A 15,357-nucleotide genomic window follows, 5' to 3' on the forward strand; every position below is an offset into this window, starting at 1 on the left:
GGAATTGGTACACAACCTTTCCAAAAACGAATCTCAGGAAAGGTTGGGAGTCTGGATGAATAGGAACGTGAAAGTAAGCATCTTTCAGATCCAACGAGACCATCCAGTCCTCCTGCCTGACCGCTGCTAGGACCGACTTCGTCGTCTCCATAGTGAACGTCTGCTTGGTGACATAAGCATTGAGCGCGCTGACGTCCAGCACCGGTCTCCAACCTCCTGTCTTCTTGGCCACCAGAAAGAGACGGTTGTAGAAGCCCGGGGATTGATGGTCCCGGACTATAACCACTGCCTTCTTCTGTAACAGGAGCGACACCTCCTGGTGCAACGCTAGCCTCTTGTCCTTTTCCTTGTAGTTGGGAGAGAGGTTGATGGGAGAAGTGGTCAGAGGGGGTTTGAGGCAGAATGGTATCCTGTAACCCTCCCTCAGCCACCTGACAGACTGGGCGTCTGCACCTCTCTTTTCCCAGGCTTGCCAGAAGATCTTGAGTCTGGCTCCTACTGCTGTCTGGAGAGGAGGAGAGTCAGTGTTTGCCTTTTGAAGTCTTGGAACCTTTCCTAGACTTGCTCCTGGAAGAGTCTGGACGGGAGCTTCCTCGGCTGGGGGCTCTACCACGAAAGGGCGGAATAAACCTTGTCGCAGGAGTATCAGCCACTGGGGTGCGATAAGTCCTGGGGACTGAGGGAGCAACCTTAGTCTTACGAGCTGAAGAGGCCACAAGATCATGAGTGTCCTTTTGAATCAGGGCCGCAGACAAGTCCTTGATAAGCTCTTCGGGAAACAAGAACTTAGAGAGTGGAGCGAAAAGGAGTTCAGACCTTTGACAAGGTGTGATGCTGGAAGAAAGAAAAGTGCAAAGCTGCTCCCTTTTCTTAAGAACGCCTGACACAAACATTGAAGCAAGCTCGCCAGATCCATCCCTAATTGCTTTATCCATGCAGGACATTAAAAGCATGGCCGAGTCCTTGTCCGCAGGGGAGGTCTTCTTGCTAAGGGCCCCCAGGCACCAGTCTAGAAAATTAAATATCTCAAAGGCCCGAAATACACCCTTTAGGAAGTGGTCTAGATCGGAGAAGGTCCAGCAAACCTTAGAGCGCCTCATTGCTGTTCTACGAGGAGAGTCGACCAAACTTGAGAAGTCAGCCTGGGCAGAGGCAGGTACTCCCAAGCCTGGTTCCTCTCCTGTGGCATACCATACGCCCGCTTTAGAAGTGAGCTTAGTAGGTGGGAACATAAAGGAAGTCTTCCCTAGTTGCTGTTTAGACTGCAACCACTCCCCTAAAATTCTTAAAGCTCTCTTAGAGGACCTAGCAAAGACGAGCTTAGTATACGTTGATTTAACAGGCTGCATGCCCAACGAAAACTCAGATGGAGGAGAGCGGGGGGTAGCAGAGACAAAATGGTCCGGGTATACCTCTCTGAAAAGAGCCAGGACCTTACGAAAGTCAATGGGTAGAGGAGAAGACTTGGATTCATCCACGTCTGATGAGGGATCCAGGTGCGCAGCTTCCTCCTCAGAAACCTCATCACCAGAGTGTAGCGAAGTGAGAGGTAATGTAACAGTGGTATGCTGAACAGCAGAGTCTGAACAAGCGGGTGCATAAACGCTTGTGGTTTCATCCTCAAGTCTCTGTTGCTGATTTAAAACCTGAGGTTCAGGCTCCAAAAACTGGTCAAGAAGAGAAGTGGAAGGTAGGCGCATGGGTTGAGGTGGCTGACTCCTGGCATGAGTAACTTGTCTCAAGAGTTGCGCTTGCTGTAAGGGTTGCGGATGCGCAGTAGCAGGTTCCTGAGGAACGAGTTGAGGTTCCTGAGGTGAGAGCTGTGAAAGTTGAGGTAGCGGCTGCGCAGAACACAGTTCTTGTCTCGCGAGTTGAGGTTCCTGAGGTGCTAGCCTAAGGTGTTGAGGCTCTCGCCTTGAGGAGGGTTGAGGTCGCTGCAGCGAGAGCTGAGGTGGCTGCCTCATGGCTGGAAGAGGTTGTCGTACCTCAAGAGATTGTTGCCTCGCTGGTGGAACCGTAAGCGGAAGCGGAGGAAGTAAGGCATAAGCTTCCTGCTCCCATTGCTGAGGATGCCTTAAGGAAGGCGGAGGTTGCTGCACACCGCTGGTAACTGGCAACTCAGTACGCGGTAAGGTATCCTGAGGAGCCTCAACTTCGTACGCCTGGCAGACTGGACTGCGGTTAGGCGGAGCGATCGCAGGAGGAGGTGTAACCTTCTCAGCCTGACACTCACGCATTAAGACCGCAAGCTGTAACTGCATGGACTGCAGTAAAGTCAACTTGGGGTCGACAGACGCTAAGGTCTGCTGAGGTAAAGCCTTAACAGAAGATGAGGTCTGTTGCGGCATCACCTTACCCCTCTTAGGAGGTGTGCAGTCACCTGATGACTGCGGAGAGTCAGAGCTAATCCAATGACTGCAACCAGGCTGTAGAGCTCTTGAGGTCTGGACTTTGCGTTTGAGAGGTCTTGAGACCTGAGTCCAGCGTTTCCTACCTGATATTTCTTCAGCAGACGAGTAAAAGACGGGCTCAATCGTCTGCGGGTGGGAGTGACGGTCTCTGTAAGACACGCCCGCAACCACCGAGGATACTTCTGTGCGCCGATCAAGGCCTGCCGAACCCTTTTGCCCTTCGACATTGCTTCTCCCCTGGGCTTGGGAGCTTGCAAGAGGTCCCGGACTGGGAGGACGACTGGCACGCACAGAAGTACCCTCACGCACCACACTGACACTGACACTAGCACTTGGCACCGCACTGACACTAGCACTTGTCACAGCACTGGCACTATCACCTCCCACTGCACTTTTGACCTTAAGTTCTTTGACTTCTGCCATAAGAGACTTATGATCACTAACCACCGATTCCACTTTGTCACCTAAAGCCTGAATGGCACGCAAAACAACGGACATATCAGGTTGAGTACTAATAGTAGGTTCGGGGGTAGCCACTACAGGGGGAGGAAAAGGTTGAGGATCATGAGGTGAGGAAAACAGTGAAGAGCGAGAAGAACTCCTCCTAACTCTCTCTCCCTCTAACTTGGTTGAATATTTCAGGAATCGAACAAATTCAAGTTCCGAAAGGCCGGCGCATTCCTCACATCGATCTTCCAACTGACAGGGTCTTTCCCTACAGTCAGAACAAGCGGTGTGAGGATCTACCGAGGCCTTCGGAATACGCCTATTACAAGACCTACATCGTCTATGGGGTGGGGCTTGTGAAATGTCAGACATCTTGAATCAAAGAGTTAGTCAAGGGGGATTCCAAATCAAGCAAAAAGATCGTTAACCATTAATCAGAACTAAATAAAAGCTATCTAAGCTAATAGAGAAGTTTCCAGTATAGCGACAGCCGAAATCTGAGAGAAATACTTCACCAAAAGCCGTGAACAATACTCCAAGATTATAAGCGTATCCCAGAACGTCTTGCCGGAAGCACGACAGAGGAAAAATTGAGGAGGTGTCAACAAGAAGTACTGTAGTACCTGGCCACAGGTGTCGCTGGTGAGTACACCCCCTTCTAGTATAGTGATAGCTGGCGTATCCCTCCCGTAGAATTCTGTCGGGCAACGGAGTTGACAGCTACATGATTATCGGGTAAGTTTAATATTGAAAAAAAACTATTTTAAATTTATCGTAAAGTTAAGTGTTAATATTTCCTGCCATTCATAGTACGTTTCCTACGATTAATTGTTAATGTTTTCTGTCATTTATAATATGTTTTGCAAAGTTAAGCGTTTACGTTTTCTACCACTTGTACGTAAACGTTTTCTACCTTTCCTCCTCCTCTACCGCCCCACACTTCGCTCTCGGACATCGCCTCACTCCAAAAGTAAGGTTCCACATTTTTGTTACTTTATTTTTTCTGTTTTCTCTAATTAAACACTTCTTTTTCAGAATACTAATGTTAACTTGTTATTAAATTATCAAAATACTGTACACTTTTCATATATCTAGTACTGTTTAGCGGCGAATATACTTTTTATAATAATTAAATGTGGTGTTTTTCTAGGGTCTGGAACGAATTAGGCTATTTACATGTAAAAGGCGACTCGCTACACGAAAAAATCACTTTACTAAAGACCTTATGGAACCAATTAATTTCGTGCAGCGAGGCATCACTGTATAACCTCCATCCTTGATCCGATGCTAATGGTCCTGTGAGAAGAGCAGAGGCAGCTATACCACCTGTTGTCCAGCCTCCACAGTTCCTAGTGAAAAGGTGCCTTGGAACCTTTGGGTCGATTTCCACAAGTAAAATGCAGTAAAACATTGTCTGCCGTTTCCAGACGCCTACCTAAGTACCTGCGCCACAGAGATTTTCAAGGAATGCCAAGGTCGTGTTTACACCCGACATCACGAGCTCTAACCTAAGCTCTACCAGGAGCAGAGGGTGGGGGTGGTGAAAGGGTACAGTTGATAACTTCCCTCAGCCAAATGATCGTATTCTTAGTCACCTGCTTCTTAACTCTTCCAGTGCTGACGAATAGTGGTTGCAGGTGAGGTTGAGGTGCTTGTGTACAATTATATCTCAGCACCCTTACAGGACACAAAAGCAGCTTATCAGGGTCGTCTGTTACCACGATAAGACTCAAAACCTGAGATGAGGAAAACCTGGAATCAAGAACTGACGGATTCTGGGTTATGGCTAGAAACTCAGGTTCAAAGGAGAATGAGACCTACCTCCAGCGCTTGGTAAGTGTGGCGCTAAAGGGAAAACCATGAAGCTCGCTAACCCACTGGTGGAAGCTAAGGCGAACAAGAACACCATTATGACATTAAAGTCTCTCTCTGAGGCAAGCCTCGGCAGTTCATAAGGTGCCCTCTTCAGGGTACGTAAGACCCTGGTAACATCACAAGGAGGTGGTCTCGCCTCAACTGGACTAAAGGACTGCTCAAAACTTCGTATGAGCATAGTGAGATCCACCAAAGAGGAAATATCAACTCTTTTCAGCTTAAACACCTGGCTCAAGGCTGAGTGATAGTCTTTTACAACTGATAAGTGTTTTTCTCTCCAGAGATAAAGTAAAAATTCTGCTATCAACAGCAAAGAGGATCTGACAGGAGAAACATACCTCCCACGACACCAACCGCAGAAGATGGCCCGCTTAGCTTGATACACGGACATTTTGCTTAGAATAAAAGGGTCTGTCAGAGTAATTGAGTTGAGCACTGACTACTTGTAAATTTCTACTACTAGCTGGCGCAACTGCCGAGAAAAAGAACCGCCTTGTTTGTTAACGTATGCCACAACGAGTATTTTCGCTTGTCAACGCTACCAAGTGACTGGTCAAATGAGGAAAAAGTGTTGGAGCATGAGAAGAAGCACTCGAAGCTCTAACACGTTCATATGGCATCGACGTTCCTGGTCGGTCCACTGGCCCAACGCTAGGTGTTGTAGGAAATGAGTTCCCAATCCTTTCTTCGGCGTATCCGTGCGCAACAGAAATTCTGGGGGTGCGACAGAACGGGCGAGCCCCTTAAAAGGTTTGTTTTATCCACCCACCAATCCAGATCGAGTCTGCAATCCTCCCCTATCAGAACTAATGATAAAGGAGGATCACTGCAATTGTGACCAGTCTCTTCAGCTCCAATTGAAGAGACCAAAGGTGGAGACAACCATTTGGAACTAGACGTTCCAGGGAGGCTAGATAACCCAGCAACACCTACCAAAGCTGTGCTGACAGATAAGACTGTCAAAGACAGGAAGAGCCACCTCTCGAAAGCATACCAGTCTGTCCCGAGATGGGAAGACTTATTACAATGGTCTTGATGTCCACACCTAAGTAAATCAGAATTTGTTTGGGCACTAGAACCAACTTCTTTTGGTTCACCATGATCCCAAAATCGTGACAGAATGATAGAAGCCTGTCTCAGAGAAGAAAGAGGTCGTCTTCTCAGTCTGCCAAGATCAATCATTTGTCTCGGTAATACAGAAGACAAATGCTGTTGGCATGTGCCCTTTCTGATACTAAAGTAAAAACTCTGTTGAAAACTTGTGGAGCTATTGAGAGACCAAAGGAAAGGACTTTGAATTGGTACACTCTGCTCGCTATGACAAACCAGAGGTACTTCAAGGAGGCAGTTGGATTGCGATCTGTAAGTACAGTACTCATCTTTTAAGTTGATCATCATCATGAAGTCTAATGCCTTGATTGCTTGCCTGACTGTGCCTCAAGTCTCCATCCTGAACATAAAACTTGTTCAGGCGTGGGAGGTCTATGACCAGCCTCCAGATACCTTCTTCAAAAGAAAGAGTCGACTGAAGAAGCCTGGGGAGCCATCGTCAACCTCTCTAGATAGCATAGGGGTTGGAAAAAGGTACCACCATGTTTGTTTACATCACCCACTACTGTGGTGTTGTCGCTCATTAACACCACAGAGTGACTCGGCAGGAACTGTTGAAACTTTTAGAGGGGTAGAAAGGCTGCCCTCACCTCTAAAAGAGATTTATGTGCTCGTACCTTTCAGACTCAGATCATAGCTCCGAGGCCATGTGGGGCCCCCACCCTTCTTTTAATGCCTCTTTGTATAGCATCCATTCCAGGGGAGGGGTGAGAAGGTCCGTCCCTCTGCAAAGGTTCTCCCCTGTCACCCACCACTGCCCCATGGGAACAATAACCGGGGAGACCGTGTGTTTGCTCCACCTGGATTTCAGCTGCCACTGAAGAGATTGAATTCTGAGAAGGCCATTGGGCACTAGCCGGACCAGGAATGCCAGGTGACCTAGGAGACACAACCACTTCTGGGCTGGAACTCTTCCCTCAGCCTGTGCTCTCTGTCCTCTGATGGAAAAACATTCTGCATGTTGGTGTTTATAATCATACCCAGGTACAGTATACTAGTCTTTGAGAGGGAAGCAGGAATGACTTCTCGAGGCTTATCACGATCCCCAGATCCTGACAAAACTAAAGCAGTCTGTCTCGATGTTGAAGAAGCATCCCCACCGAGTCTGCTAGGACCAGCTAGTCGTCGAGGTATCTTAGGAGACGACACTAGGGCGAACAACCTCGTAAAGACCTGGGGTGCTGTAGAAAGACCGAAGCACAGCACCTTGAACTGGTATTACCTGTTCTCGTGTATGATCCAAAGATACTTCCTTGAAGACGGATTAATTGAGATCTGGAAGTATGCGTCTTTGAGATCCAGTGTGCACATGAAGTCCTGTGGCCTTACTGCTTGTATGACCATGTCTGCCATCTCCATCCTGAACGGAGTCTGAAGAACAAACTTGTTCAGAGCCGAGAGATCAATTACCGGTCTCCAGCTTCCAGACATCTTTTTCACAAGAATGAGTCAACTGAAGAAGCCTGGGGAGCCATCGAGGACCTCTTGGAGGGCGCCCTTTTCCAACATGGTTTTGACTTCGACCCGGAGGGCCAGCTCCTCTGCAGATCCCTTCGTGTAGGAGCTTGATGGAAAAGGATCCAGAGTCAGAGGATAGAGATTGAACGAATGGGATGCAATACCATGAGCAAATCACAGAGACTGTCCAAGGATCGAGCCCGTGCTACAGCCACCTCTGCCAGCAGCGTTGCAAGGATCCCCCAACTGGTGGGCAGGTGAGAGGTTTGCCCTCCCTTGCAGGAGCAGCTTCTGACACTTCCCTTACCACCTTTACCTCCTTTGGAGAGTTTGGAGCTCTTTGGATCTTTGACAGCAAAGGGCTGTTTTGCCCCATTCTTAGAGGACCCTGCTGTCCTGCTAGTCGAGGGTTTGGTGGATTGAGGCTGTTTCCTGACAGGTGGTGGAGCCTTGCCATACGACTTGGATGTTAAGGTCCTCTGAAAAAGGAAGTCCTTGGAGGGCTTTCTCCATCGTTCAGCCGCCCTCTTGACCTCTTCCGCCTTAAACAGCGTCGATACGTGAAGGGTGGAGTTCCTGAGCTTTGTAATCTCTGCCTTGGGGACCTGCCTGTGGAACCTTTCAATCACGACATCCTGACTCCTCAAAATTGCATTCGCCCATAGGTGAGAGAAGAATTCGAGAAGTTTGAGTGCCCAACAAATGAAAGGGTTTCATGGACCTCCTTGTAGACTCCTTGGACCAATCCTCAGTTCTAACAAGGTGGCTCACTGATCCCAAACACACATCAAGCCACAAAGTATCCTGCATGGCATATTTTGCTACCTTCTCCTTGTTTAGGATCTCAGATGCTAAAAACGAGGCTGAGAGCCCAGAAAGCCCCTCGAATGGGACCCCCTCGAGAGGGCTTCTATGATGGAATTAAGAGGCAAAGCCGGGAGGGGCTCGTCCGTGACCTCGTAATATCTCCTCTGCTGGATAAAGGGAGGTGGGAGGAGTCTGGAGGAAGAGCTAAAGGACCCAGTGATCTGTGAGAACGCCTTCTTTCTCCCTGCTGTCAATCCCTTCGACCAGGGCAAAGCTGTAATGGCCTTAAGTGGTTGTTGGGTACCATATACATGGTCCAAGACTGTGTTGTTGCCTTCCTAAGGAGCCATCTCAGGGTTAGCCAACCCATTGATGAGCCTCATGCAGGCTAAGACTTGCCAGAAGGCGTACTTGGACTCCCTTCCCTCGGCTTCCGAGGTGAACTTAGGACTAGCAGCCCTAGGGATGTAGTCATCAGAGTCCATATCTTTATCCACCCCCAAGCTCTCACCCATAGGAGCCTGGGGTGAGTCGAGGTCATCAAACTGAGGGTATGTTGCTTGCTGACATTCCTGCCACTGGGGAAGATCTCCTAGCTCTCTCTTGCAGGAGAGCCGCAAGTGCCTCGGAGTTCTTGGGCAATGTCTTGGTGGCCTTAGACCCTCTGCGAGACTGCAAGTATTCCTCTAGTAGAGAAGGTCTGAAAGATTCCTTCCGTCTTACGGAGATCTGATCCTCTCTTGCAGGAGGTTCCTCCTCGTCTTCCATCAGTGGTCTGGAGATGGGACGAAGCTCCGGTGGCATTACCTTTATAGGTAATATCACTGCTCTAACAAGGATGGTGAAAGTCGGCGCGAGGAGGAGTTGGCTTCGTCATCCTCCTCTTCTGCTTTATGGTCAGGACAGGTGTTAACAGCAGGCAAGAAAAGTCTTGCTGAATCTGGGCACCCCCACTAGCAGCTCCACAGGGTCTCCAGATGGGCGAGACAAATATGGGGGTTCTGGGAACCTGCAAGATACAGATCTCCACCTAAGGTCTGTTGGAAAAGCAAATGAGGAGGAGAAGGATACTGACTTCTCTAAAGGAATACTGGGAGTAGAAGCCACTGCCAACTTCTGCTTAGGAGGTTGTGTGGGGGGCAAAAACTTCTGCCCTTGCTGGGTCATGTCTACAACTACTTGCCTGATGGCCTTGAACAAGGTGTCAAACCAAAAAGGCAGATTCCCAAAAGACCACAGGTCTGGAGTGTCCTTGGGGAGGACTGTTGGTGGAGATAGCCTCCTTAGGTAATGCTCTCTCGGTATCTTGAACTGAGAGGGAGAGGATTCCTTACCTTGATCAATCCACACAGACATTATGTAGGTCTTCCTGGGCGATCTTGTTGGGCTGATCTGAGGTGATGCGAACCACAGTGAACTTATTTAGAGGTTCCCTGAATCCTTCGGGGAATGGAACCAGTCGTCCGCCTCTTAATGGCGAGGCCAGACGAAGAGTGGGCTGCTCTACTACTGCTGCCACATCTCTGGAAGACTTGTTTCTGGACTGTCAAGGTGCAGGACCTTGATCACTGGCGGAAGTGCTGGAAATGCTCGCGAAAGAATGGGAATCACGCACGGAAACATCAAATTCACGTGTGGCGATTGCGTGCAGGGGTTGGTGAGCATGCTGGAGAATGGAGGGTAGGTTTCAGAGACCTCCAACAAACTGGAGAGTGACATTCAACCGCTGGATTATCAACTCATTGACGAGTGACACATAGTGACGCGTGAGGGAGCACCGCATAGGCGAGCAGACATATGGCGAGTCGTGAGAAGGAGAGCAACGAGCCAGCAAGAGCTGGGCTGGTGAGGTCGCCTGGTCAGAGACTGTCTAGACGAGGGATGAGATGGCGAACGGTGAATAGGAGGGCTACACACTGACGAAAGGCGAGCTGGCGAGAAGCACGCTGGAGAGCGGCTTGATCGCCAACTGGAGAGCCTCGAGCAGAGGTTGAGCATCCAGCAGACGAGTGACGATCACAAGCAGGCGAACGATGATCAGCAGTGACAATTACGAGCCAGTAACTGAAGATCACAAGAGGAACAACGATCACAGGGAGGAGAATGGCAAGAAGATTTTCGGTCTCTAGAAATGGAGCGCTGCCTGACAGAAGGCGAGGGCAAATGTCTGGGCGCGCGAAGAGGACTACGGTCCCTGGAAGATGAAGAGATGCGAGGATGGCATAAAACTTCATCAGCAAGAGGTCAGCATTGTGGAGAAGAGCAGGCACGTAGGTCTCATGTGTGCATAGTACCAGAAGGTGCAGGAGAAGGCGAGAGGTGGGCCTTACATACAGCAAGAACGTCAATCACTGCAACGGCTAGAGAAAGGACTTCTTCTTCAGAGGACACCGGAGTAGGAACCCTCTGGGACCTGCACTGCATTAGTTCTACCAAAACATCCTTGGAAGGAGGCCCTGCAACACCCAGCAACAGCTAAACCTGCAATACATCAGAAAGTGAGGACTCACACGAGGGCGGGGACAAAGTTGCTTCTCTAGGGGAATCAACAACGTCCCCAGAACGCCAAGGTTGCCCTGGTGTTAGCTGATCTTTGCTCCTCTTGACCACACCTCAGAAGAAGTCGAGCAAGCAGGAGCGTCGGGAAGAGACCGGGGGTCAAAGAAGATGTCCTAGGTTTCTTTGCCCTTGAAGGCGAAGAATCCCTCCTCTACTTCTTACGCCAACACCCAAATCTCTCCCACTGAGAGGCAGACCTCTCCCTACACTCTTTACAGCGGCTTCCCATGCAGGACATGAAGGTACTGCTGGAGCGGCCTGGACAAGTACACATGAGGATTCAGAAGGAGGAACACGCACACCTGAAAAGCAAAAGGATCTGAATAATCAATGGCCAAAGTCTTTTGAGGGAGCAGAGAGCGGACATGCCTATCCTCCTCAAAGCCAAAATAAAAGTGGCTCGGATTCACTAGTGTGTGAGTGAGGGGTTGGCTGGCAACCCCCAATACCCCTCACTAACCACCGCTAACTAGCGGTTTGAGTAGTTGCCACCTTGCATTAGAGTCTTAATAGCTTGTCTTCCAGCTTCGTTGAAAGATACTGTATTCCCTAATAAATAATATAAGGTTTGTAGAATGTAGGAACAGAGGTAGTTTACCACAACACAGTATTCATGGTTAGAAACTGATAAAACACAAGATATCCAGTTGAGAAAAATATATGGTTCATGTATTTGCAGTTCCAACTAAACTTGGCTGAATCCCTCGTCAGTCTGAGAGGAGCGAAGAGAAAAAAAATAAGTCCCTTCTTGTCCATTTTTTTTCGTGTTGACAACCCCCAAAAATTGGGAGTAAGTACCTTGGTAGAAAGATAAAGATGTATTTAACTAGAAATTAAGTATCATATATTTACGCAAATTCAGACACACTGGAATTTGAATGTACTTTTGCAACAGAACTCTAACCAACATCAATATTATCCTTAAAACCAGCCAACATTATAAAACGATATTGACCATAACATTACCTAAGGCATCCGTCAGTCTAAGCTAGAATAAAAGGATTTGATAGTTGATGAGTTGTCATAAAAATTCTACAGGTGGAAGTGGCCATGCTATGCCCTTAAAAACAAAGAAATGACATTCAAAATGTACTTATGTTTCCAAGTGTCAGCACATGTAATCCTTCCCAGGCAAAAATTTCACATTTCTGTAATTATTTTTCCCAATATATGTAACCCTAGCCAATACCCTATAGGTATAATTAAGGTTAGAATGTTTTATACGGTATCGTACGCTATATACCAATGGCCTAAACTAAGATTCACCATGGCTAATTATTTAAGCTATAGGCTACATTACATGTAAAATGTAAGAGTATGCTAGGTCAATTAATGTATTTCCTTCAACAACTGCCAATATCAACATTTGAATGTTAATAATGAAGCCATTCGGTTAAGATAACAATGTCAACTGGGAACTGACATATCTGCCATCGGCCAGCAGGTAGTTATAACGGGTCCATAAATGGCTAACTAAAACACAAATCATATAAAAAATACACTACAACGAATAACGACCAATGTAGAGAATACATTACCCTTAAGACAACAGAAGAATTTGGAAAAGTGATCTCCATTGCGTTACAAATAATATTGATTACGTACTGGCCCTATGACTTTCCACCAACAACACAAAATGACAACGGAACGGATTGGTCGCTTACATTCCTAGGATGAAGTAGTGACTCATGACACAAATGCACTTATTATTATTATTATTATCATTATTATTACTATCATTATACTTTATTATTATTATTATTATTATTATTATTATTATTATTATTATTATTATTATTATTATTATTATTATTAGGTAAAGTTTTACAATACTACAGGGTATCATAGAAAAAGTAGTTTTTACCCTAGGATACATTACCCAGTGAGGAAATGAATCAAGGAAATAAATAAACTACATGAGATGTAATCAAAATTCAAAATAAAAGGTTTTAAAACTATTAACATCACTGGGTTAGATTTTCCATATACTGCATAAACTATACAAACTTCAGAAAACAAGATGAAGAGAAATGAGATAGAATAGTGTGCCTGAGTGCACACTTAAGCAAGAGAACTCTAACCAAAGACAATGCAAGACCATGGCACAGAGGCTATGGCCCTACCCAATACTGGAGAACGATGGTTTTATTTTTGGAATGTTCTTTTTCTAGAAGAGCCGCTTACTTGGAAATTTTCAGGATACCTTTATTCAGTATAATATTATAATATAATATTGTATAAATTAGACTTACATTGTTAATATTTGAGCTGTGCAGTGAAAATTTATTAGTATGACATAACATAATGTTATACTATAAATTATAGTGTTGATATAAGAAAAAGTTGTATGTGCAAATCTATTAACGTAATACCCTGTTAAACTGAAGTAAGAGTTTTCAGTTACTAAGAAAATTTACTTGCCCGAGAAAATTGTACTTGTCATAAAACCAAGACGATCACTTCCATGAAGAATGATTTTATAGATTAACTTAATGTTATAAGCAGTGAATATATGGAATTTGCTTTTTTTTTTTTTTTTTTTTTTTTTGCATAAAATCTCGTAGAATGAGATAATAATCAAGCTCAGTTCTCAGTGCTATAATCATCTTAATGTCTTATTGGCTTCACATGAATAGATGTCATTTACATATCAATGGTTAACACCAGAAAAAAATAATCTAGGATGACTGAACTACCAAGGGTAGGGATTTCCAGCAAGGTCATATACGTTTTTCAACAATCATCTATGTTTAATAGTTTAACAAACCAATGGCAAATACTTTTAATATTCAATCATCATTTTGTCAGTATTAAAGATTTATTCACTTGATGTGGAATTCTTGTCTGCTTTATATGAATACTTTTAACTTTGAAAAGATGAACATTTGTAAAATTCAGAAAAATCACTTACAAGGAATAGAATTCCCATCTTGGCAAATTATATAAAGAAAGGAGATGGGTCAAGTGACCATACCATCCAGGGACTGTTAATTTTGTTTGAAACGGAAATATGTAAGTTTAAGATGCTGTTGTAACAAATTTACACAGTCATATTGACGATAACCAACCAAGTAACATATTACCCTCTCCATATACTCAAAGAATGGCAGAGGTAAGGGACAGTGGCATTTCCCCATCGAGCAGGACAATGCCCTAGACACTAACCATATATACATATGATCAGTACCTAAGCCCCCTCTCCACCCAAGCTAGGACAAAGGAGAGCCAGGCAATGGATGCGGAGGACTCAACAGATAGACCTATAGGCTCCCTCAAACCCCCATCATTAGCTCATAAGGAGGGTGAGGTTGCAGCGACCAAAAAAAAAAAAAAAAAAAAAAAAAATAACGAGTTCAAGTGGGACTCTAACTCCATTCAGGGACGTTATCACATCGGCCACCACAAACCATGCTTTTCTAAGTATATAATGCAGTAAAATGTGTTAGAATTACTGATCGAAGACATATATGCCATCGTAATCTCTGTGAATTTACTTAATGTTAGTGCATATTTTGTTGCAGTTGTGTAAGAACAACTAATTAATGAAGCCATTGAATATTCGATAGAAGACAGAAAATACTGTGAGAGGATTAGAAAATATTTTCCATAATGCAAAATGTTAAGAGTAGCTCTCCAGGAGGAGTATTGATACAATTGATCTATACTGCAGTGTCTGGTCAGGTAGATGGTTTCTGCTTACTCCGCTAAATAAGTTTTGCGGGCAATCTATTACTTAACTGATAGGCGCAAAGATTCTAAGCTTATACTTATCACTATAATTGAGCTTTTCCTGTAATCATAAACAACATTCTTAGTGAAAGTCGTAAGATTTAATTTTAGCCAATTCTATGTTTCAGGTTCCTCGTTGCTCTCTCCACAACACTGTGATTGTGGGCACACTACTAGAAGTGTAAAAGGTGAAAAGCGCTGTAATCTGCAGAAAATTCATTTTCATTAGTTACCTCCTACACAGACAGCACAGGTTTCATACGTCTACTTTTAACTCTAAGGGCCTTTCTAATATAGCGGGCAACTCTTTAGCTGGTGTTTCTAAATTCCCAAATTCTATGCCATTATATATATATATATATATATATATATATATATATATATATATATATATATATATATATATATATATATATGTGTGTGTGTGTGTGTGTGTGTGTGTGTGTATGTATATGTACATATATATTATATATATATATATATATATATATATATATATATATATATATATATATATATATATATATATACATATATATATATATATATATATATATATATATATATATATATATATATATATATATATATATATGTATATATATATATGTATATATATATATATATATATATATATATATATATATATATATATATATATATATATATATATATATATATATAGTATGCATACGCATTTTCTGAACAGATAGTTAACTCCACTGGATCTTAACTATTTTAACTATTGACAAGTTATTCAAGAATGAGGTTACTCTCCTTGGGAGGAAGTAGACTCAGATAGTATGGACATATGAAGAGACGAGGAGGGGAAGACCATCCGATAAGGAAGATGATGAACATGTGACCAACATTTGGGAGAAGGAGGGAGTTGCGATTGAGCGAGGAAGATGTACTGGACTGAATGAAATGGGAAAATGGGTTAAAGAACTATTACAGCGAC

General features: G+C 44.5%; 1 protein-coding gene across 1 annotated transcript in view; it reads right to left on the minus strand.

Moving 5' to 3' along the window:
- Nucleotides 1-12,336, minus strand: part of LOC137645879 (type-1 angiotensin II receptor-associated protein-like) — a 51,539-nt gene extending 39,203 nt beyond the window's left edge. Inside the window, exon 1 of the mRNA XM_068378892.1 lies at nt 12,206-12,336. Coding sequence (XP_068234993.1) covers nt 12,206-12,244 — 39 coding nt within the window. The 5' untranslated portion in view covers nt 12,245-12,336. The remainder of the gene's footprint in view (nt 1-12,205) is intronic.
- Nucleotides 12,337-15,357: the final 3,021 nt, after the last annotated feature.

The sequence above is a fragment of the Palaemon carinicauda genome, chromosome 8, assembly GCF_036898095.1.
Source record: "Palaemon carinicauda isolate YSFRI2023 chromosome 8, ASM3689809v2, whole genome shotgun sequence".
NCBI lineage: Eukaryota > Metazoa > Arthropoda > Malacostraca > Decapoda > Palaemonidae > Palaemon > Palaemon carinicauda.